We start from the raw sequence: 8,325 nt of genomic DNA on the forward strand, positions 1-8,325 counted from the left end.
TTAGCTAGAATTCTGTCTCTCACGAGCTTTATCAGACGTCATTTCGTGAAAAGTACAATAAATTGTAACACACACACAAATATATATACATGTATAGCAATACAGCGGAGAGAAATTATTTTCATATGGATACCCACTTCCGAGGCTTGAACTCACGATCTCCAGCAGCAGCTGATCAGCGCGCTAACCCGCTAGACCTTCTAGGAACTTGCTTTCATAACTATACAGAATGACATCTAGGAGAAGAACTCGTAAGTTGTACGAATTTGCTTCTGTTCCTTTTGTATATATTATATACAATGAAAATACGTTCAAATCGATGACATCTACACCAGTGTAAAATGGCGTTCGAGCTTGAAGTAATTCATGGTTGTTAGACAAACCGGCCAGGTAGTCGAAGATACAGACAAAGATACCAGTATATCATTTACATCATGGTGACTGGCTGAAAAAAACTCCACAAAAAACACCGAGTTATTTTACACAATGTTTAAAGTCCCATAACTCTGGTAAATTAAGAGTGTAAAAATGCAGTGATTTTGAGAAAGTTTAATAACTCAATTAAATGAATATTCACCTTCACACATGATGACAAGCGACTGATCTAAAGAAACTCGAACACCCCCAAAAGTCCATTATACATGTGCATATACATGTATATTAATTCTTTGGACTCGTGAATAACTGCAAAGTTGAAAAGTTCCAGGAAAGTCACCGTTACTTGTACTTACTGAAATATTTAAAACAAACATGATGATATCGAAAGTGTGACATTTATTGTCAAATTCAGAAATCTAGGAACACGCTGAGATTATTAACACAAAGATGAAATGTGTGTTCATTTCTGTTCTCAGAGTGATCTGCCCTTTGATAATACTATAAAATAACTGTTTGATTGGGTTTCTTTCCAATACAGCGCCAGCAAACAGATATGTCCCTCGAGTTTCATACTTTTTTGTTAAAAATGAAACAATACACACTTTCCAGTGAAGTATCTTATGAAATTCATATCAGCGAACAATAAAGTCGGTATTCTAAATTTAAGGATACTCTCAATTTTGTTTTCTTTATGATGGTGGATCACTGTTCGTTATCTACCCCTTTTTTTTTCAAGATATAAACTGTATAATTTCAACATATTTAGAATTATTTACAATAATCTTACCTTTTCCCTTAATATTGAAAATTGTGTTGTCCAACATATTTTGCCTGTCGCTTAAGCAATTTAACGTGACCAGAGGTCTAGGCCAAAGTCAGCTTTTAATCCCGAGTTATGGTAAAAACAATCTCATCACCATAGAATTTGTCACAAACACATTTTCCTTTTTAATCATTGAAAAACCCATTACCTCGTTAAATAGATAGATAAGTAAATGAGATCTAACCAGTTTCTGATTATACAATTAATGCTTGTGAGAAAAGAATTTAGATTGTTTTTGTTAGGGTCAGTTCCCGTAAAATGGACGACTGACCCTTGCTGATAATGCATGACCTAGAGAAGGACGTTCTTGGCTAGTGTGGGAAATTCATATCTGACAGGCAGCATCTTGTGTTTGAAAATGAATAAAAATGGAGGTGTTACATAATTTTAAATCGGATATAAAATCAAATTTCACTCCGCGGAATATTTGACCGTTTTACGTTCTCCAACATCGCAGATTCTGTGGCCTGATTAGATTTCGAAAGTTTGGGAAACTTCAGTTAAAACAGGAAAAACCAAACATATATATGAAAATTCTAGAAGATAAGATGCAAGAGAAAATATATACAGATTTATACATTTTGTGAATGAAACAAGTAAAAATATCTTGTTGAAACTCATAAATCAAAACTGAGCATGGAGATCTAATCTACATAGAATGAGACCAGCCTCATAGGATTACTGACGTTTATCTAATAAAACAGCTGATTGTAGAACGCACTTGTGCAGAGGAGATCAAGTGTTCGTATCTCCATTAAACTCTTTATTTAATTAGTTTAAGACAATCATGGGCCGTATCATTTACCCACAAACAAGACGGAAATCTCCGAGTGCATCTTAGCATGTAAAAAGGACTTTCAATGAGTGCAAGCAGTTGGATGTAAATTTCATTTTTTGTTTTCTATGAAGTTCCTTAGGGGGATATTCCATTCAGAAGCAGATCTGTGATATTTTATACGATGTGGTACTGCGCGCGCCATTTTGCTGTTTATGTGACGATTTTATTAACTTTACCGGTGTTTGCAGCTTCACAGGACGATGTTCCTCCCGGGGCAGCAACGCTCGCCTTCGTGTTTGACATTACAGGATCGATGTATGATGATTTGGTACAGGTCATTGACGGGGCAGCCAAAATTATGGCTACAACACTCGCCCGCATAGAAAAGCCACTGTATAACTATGTACTCGTACCATTCCACGACCCAGGTAGGAGAAAACACTTCATGGAACATCAAACCTGCTTATAAAAGCATATCCCTCGTATTTTCATGTGTTCTTCCAAGGTATAGGATGAAAGTCAAATTACAATACTTCTAAATATTCATAATATTTGTTAAACATAATTTTATTTCCATTTTGGATGAACAATCCCATTTGTCTATTAATTTAATGTTATTTGTTCATTCTCTTCTCTGTTAACAACTAGTACAACTCTGTTCAGAATGATGAATAGCATTAGTCCAATTTTGCTAACAAGACAAGTTTGTAGAAAGCTCCGAACATGGTACAAATAAGTTGAAGATTACAGGGATTTTTGTCAGAGACTTTGATACAGGAATTCTAAATACTAATCCATACTAATACGTGGTATATGACTAAAAATACACGTATGTACCGAAGGTCAGTCAGCCATGGTCATAATTATTAAAACATTGGAAAAAAATATACGTACAAAAACACTGAAGCTAATTCAGTCAGTAGACGAATTCTATGGCGGAGTCTTGCCAAGGTCATTTCGTCAAGGTCTAAAGGATTGAGTACTCATTCATTTTACCAAGTTTTTCAGTGTTTATCTAGGTCACAAAGTTCTGTAAGAGCAAGGCGCTAAATGATTTTGAGACAGGTTTAGGCTGGTTTAAAATGACCTTGACCCGATGTGAATGGAAATGATAAGCTTATATGATTGAAAGAATGATATTGATGTTTCTTATCGCGTTTCGATGACTTTTTAATTTCAAAACTGCAAAATCTCGCACCGAAAACCAGACAATATATACCACTTCTTGGAGGTCAAGGTCACGTGTATAAATTCTTCGATTTTATGATATTAAAACAAAGTAACGCTTTCAGCAATAATTGTATTTAATATAGTTACCTACCGTCTTTGTTACTTCTCAAATACTATTCATTCAGATATGTTCGAAGATTTGACATATAATGATGCATTTTGGAAAGTTATTAAAATTATTCTGAAGGTAAATAGGCCTATTTCTAGATGGGTTCGGGTTAGGATTTTTGTCGACTTCCTCAGAAACGAACAGTCAAAAATAGCACACTCATTTACATGGTTTCAATAAATCAAACTGTATATATTTATCGGTACATTGTCCATCTGAGAACGATATCTTCTTTTCTAATAAATTACCAGTTTTTGTTCCCCTTATAAAATCATTTCCTGAACAGTGGGTCTTTGTGCTACAACGTCGGGGCACCTGTCTGCCATCAGTTTTTTGTCCAAGTCTGGTTACTGTCAGAGTGCTAAACTTAGCACCACTTATCTCTTCATGTGAAATTTCTAGAAATGTTTTTTTTTTTTTTTTTCATTTTGATTTTTGATTTACTGATTAGAAAAATTGTGCTTTAGTGTAGACGAGAGACTGCATGTCTGATACAAGTACATGCATCTATGTGTGTAACTTGCTCATTTGAATGGGCTTATGTAAGCCAATGTAAGATAAAGAAAGAAATGGGAATGTTTTCAATTAAATTCACAGCGCTTTAACCACCAATCAATTCAATGTATTACAGGTGTTCGTTTTTCAGACACATTCTGCAACACATGTTAATTTGGAAATAATCTCATTGCTTTGAAGCTAAGACAAAAAACAAATTAACTGGATGATTGGAGATGTACTGTGATTTAAGTTATGCTAATCAGAGTCAGTTTGTTGTGTATTGGTATATACCACCCACATGACCCAGCGAGGCACATCCTCCACGTGTTTGATATCTCTTCGTGAAGACCGATTTTTAAATGACTGACACGTGAACTTCTGATTCAGAGTGAGAGGTTGTGACTACTTGACACACTAACTCGACGTGTTTAAAATGTGAATTGATCAGCTAAAAAGGCTATATAACCTAATAGTTATCAGCTAAATAAGGTTACACAGCCCAATATTGATCAACTATAAAGGTTACGTAACCCAATATTGATCAGGTAAAAAGGTTATACAGCCCAATATTGGTCAGCCTAAGACGTTATATAACCCAATATTGGTTAGCTGAAAAGATTATGTAACTCAATATTGATCAGCTAAATGGGTTACATGTATATAACCCAATATTGATCAGCTAAAAAGGTTATAGAACCCAATAGTGATCAGCTAAATAAGGTTATACAGTCCAATATCTATCAGCTAAAAAGGTTATACAGTTCAATATTGATCAGCTAAATTAACTACACAGCCAAATATTGATCAGTTAAGAAGGCTATACAACCCAATATTGATTAGCTAAAAAGGTTATACAACCCAATAGTGATCAGCTAAAAAGGTTATATACTAGTAACCAAAACTGATAAAAGTAGATAAGGTTATACAGTCTAATATTGATGACCTAAAAAGGTTATATAATCCAATAGTGATCAACTAAAGGTTACACAACCCAGTGTTGATCGACTGAATTATAAGATAATGCAGCCCAATATTTAATTATCAGCTAAAAACAAAAACTTACCATAATACAGACGAGCGTTTTCAGGTCTACAGATACAATATTTGATGTGTCCGTTGACTAATGGCTACAGATACAATATTTGATGTGCCCGTTGACTAATGGCTACAGATACAATATTTGATGTGTCCGTTGACTAATGGCTACAGATACAATATTTGATGTGTCCGTTGACTAATGGCTACAGATACAATATTTGATGTGTCCGTTGACTAATGGCTACAGATACAATATTTGATGTGTCCGTTGACTAATGGCTACAGATACAATATTTGATGTGCCCGTTGACTAATGGCTACAGATACAATATTTGATGTGTCCGTTGACTAATGGCTACAGATACAATATTTGATGTGTCCGTTGACTAATGGCTACAGATACAATATTTGATGTGTTCGTTGACTAATGGCTACAGATACAATATTTGATGTGTCCGTTGACTAATGGCTACAGATACAATATTTGATGTGTCCGTTGACTAATGGCTACAGATACAATATTTGATGTGTCCGTTGACTAATGGCTACAGATACAATATTTGATGTGTCCGTTGACTAATGGCTACAGATACAATATTTGATGTGTCCGTTGACTAATGGCTACAGATACAATATTTGATGTGTCCGTTGACTAATGGCTACAGATACAATATTTGATGTGTCCGTTGACTAATGGCTACAGATACAATATTTAATGTGTCCGTTGACTAATGGCTACAGATACAATATTTGATGTGTCCGTTGACTGTTTATCTCCTCCAAATGCCCCTCTCGCTTTTTTGTTTATGGTTTGGTTAAATTGAGACGTTGTACTTATGCAGACAACATGTATATAATATGCATATTTGCTTTTAATTTATTACCAACATGGCGCTGTTGATATAACAGATCGATCAATCAAATCATTTTTGTCTGATTTCAATGAAACGTTGTACACATGAAAAATTCAGAGAGATACCCGGTTTGATTTCGACAAAAATATATATTGCTTGTTTTTTCTCGGATGGTGGTGATGGTGAATTTTATCAGGGGGTTGAAGTGCTACAGTGCTCTGCGTGGCAGATGTCCTAGTTTGGACGCCCAAGACGCTACGTAGACCACTTTTATCTCTTATTTGGTAAAGCAAGGTTATATATTGGTCTATATAGCGCCCTAGTGGTTCTGGCATCTTTCCCCACGTAATACGAAGAGAAGATAAAGGTACGAAACAAGCCATTATAGTATTCGTTGTTTTACTTATTTGTTTGACAGACTGCAAATTTAACCTTGACAATAGCTGGTACACATAGTCAATAAATGTTTCCAGTATTATGATTAGTGGCCTTGTAACCTTATGTCCCTAACTTTCCTCTATCAGTTTTGATCCCGTACTGCTAACTGTGGGGACGGAGGCGGGAAGGGCTAGGGAACAGAGATGGGAGGGGCTACGAATGAATACATTAACATGATAGCAGTAAAAAATTCTAACCTTTAATGGGCTGAATGCACATCTTTGAGAGGTCTCTGTGGCATTTGTGACAAGGATAGGACTAATATGGATGTCATATAAACGGAAATTTTCAATTCGTGTAATTATTGCCTAATATCACCTATCGGTGATACCAATTTTGTCCAGTCCTCAATTCGCCCAAAATCGATTGCTACTACTTGAGAACAAGAAATTAATTTAGATTCAACCAGTTTTAGATTCGCCTACCTAGGTTGAGAGCAAAATTAATACAAGGATGAACATTTCCTTGTGAAGCGGTCAGACGGGTTTGATCGTCGATGTCCAGGTTGCTCAGCTGGTAGAGTAGCTAAACATATTCAAGGGGCCCAGGTTCAAATTCCGGTCTGTTCTTTTGCATTTTCTCCCCTGTTACATTTGGTGTCGTGACCAGGATTCGAACCTGGATTGTCGCGGCCAGTATGGTATACTGATATGGTATACCATGTTGATAAGATATTCACCAATGTACTAATATTCGTAAATCAGGTTGTTTACAGGTAGCTTGAAGTAACAGCTATAGAAATCATAGTGATTATGAAATTTATTGCATTTTATAGATGTTGGTCCAATAGTTATTACTAAAGACCCAGATGAATTCCAGACTGAATTACGCAACCTGTACGTCCAAGGGGGTGGAGACTGTCCAGAGATGAGCGTTAGGGCCATTAAGGAGGCTCTCGACGTGTCTCTTCCTAACTCCTACATCTACGTGTTCACCGACGCGCTGTCAAAAGACTTCTACCTGGGAGAGGAGGTGTTGGCCCTCATACAGCAAAAACAGAGCCAGGTTTGTCGGTGTAAAGGCGATACACCCTCTTCTTAAGGGCAATAAATGGAATATTTCATTATACTGTAAGCTGTTAAAGTCTTCCCTTGCAGTCTACCAGCGAGATATAGTACCATATAATAGAATATTCAACATACCGGCATAGTCAACATTTCGCGCATTTTCCAACATAGACATACAAGATAATCGTAGAATGACATTCTGGAATTTTATTTACATTTGATTGACATATATAATATATCACCATTTGTTTGTCTACACGCTCGAGAGTCCCATGTGATCATTAACTTGTGCAAATTGTCGTTCAGCAACGTTTCTTGGTTTTCTTAGTTTAGCCTGGAGATTCCTCGTTTTGCAGGTTGTGTTTGTACTGACGGGTGACTGCGGTAGTCCACAGAGTGAGGGATACAAGGTCTATGAGAGAATCGCATCCACCAGCTCCGGTCAGGTCTTCCTGCTGAAAAAGAACCAAGTCAACCAGGCAAGGAGTTCAGTAGTAAAGGAGTTCAGTAGTATCTATAAAAAGAATTAAAGCATCTCAAAGTCGCCGGTATCCATTACCTATGCAAGATAGCCATGTGAAATTTTTCTTTCTTCATTTACTACTCATGTAAGATAGGGTTCTTTCTTGGAAGAAAACTTCGAGAAATCGATCAGTTTACTTACCTACGATGTCGTCCATCATGACGTCATTAATTCGATAAATCTTGATGTATTTAAGTTACAAGATTGATCTCGTATAAATTGAGGTTTATCGCATATACGAGGGTATTGCTGATATTTATATTTTCATTCATGTTTCTTAAGGAAGTCAGCCATTATGACGATGTAGAATACCTTCTTAAAGCTGTTTATTTTCTTATGAAGAATTAGACTCCATGTAAGAATCATGCAAAGGGCATTTTATTGATGAAAAAAGCTACAAATAAGAATATTTTATAGGACGGTGTATTTTGTTCCTAAATGTTTGAGTGTAACACATTTAACTATGGTTTGTATTGATACAGCTGATGTCTCATAGATCATATTTCATTGCATATCAATCCAGATTGATCAAATATGCATCAAGATCTTTGCACATGAATAACAAAATTATCGACTATAAGATTTTTCGTATGATTTACAAGATTATCGAATGCAAATTAAAACTTTTGCGTATAAATAGCAATATTAT

The 8,325-nt window shown here is 35.8% G+C and overlaps 1 protein-coding gene across 2 annotated transcripts in view; it reads left to right on the forward strand.

Annotated features, from left to right (window-relative positions):
* The first annotated feature begins 1,771 nt into the window (after positions 1-1,771).
* The window catches only part of LOC125678491 (hemicentin-1-like), a 93,215-nt gene continuing 86,661 nt past the window's right edge, over positions 1,772-8,325 (forward strand). Inside the window, exons 1-3 of one of the 2 annotated variants that reach the window (XM_048916978.2) lie at positions 1,772-2,407; positions 6,922-7,151; positions 7,510-7,632. In XM_048916978.2, coding sequence (XP_048772935.2) covers positions 2,161-2,407; positions 6,922-7,151; positions 7,510-7,632 — 600 coding nt within the window. In that variant the 5' untranslated portion in view covers positions 1,772-2,160. The remainder of the gene's footprint in view (positions 2,408-6,921; positions 7,152-7,509; positions 7,633-8,325) is intronic. The other variant, XM_048916979.2, reaches the window with a different exon arrangement.

The sequence above is a fragment of the Ostrea edulis genome, chromosome 2, assembly GCF_947568905.1.
Source record: "Ostrea edulis chromosome 2, xbOstEdul1.1, whole genome shotgun sequence".
Lineage (NCBI taxonomy): Eukaryota > Metazoa > Mollusca > Bivalvia > Ostreida > Ostreidae > Ostrea > Ostrea edulis.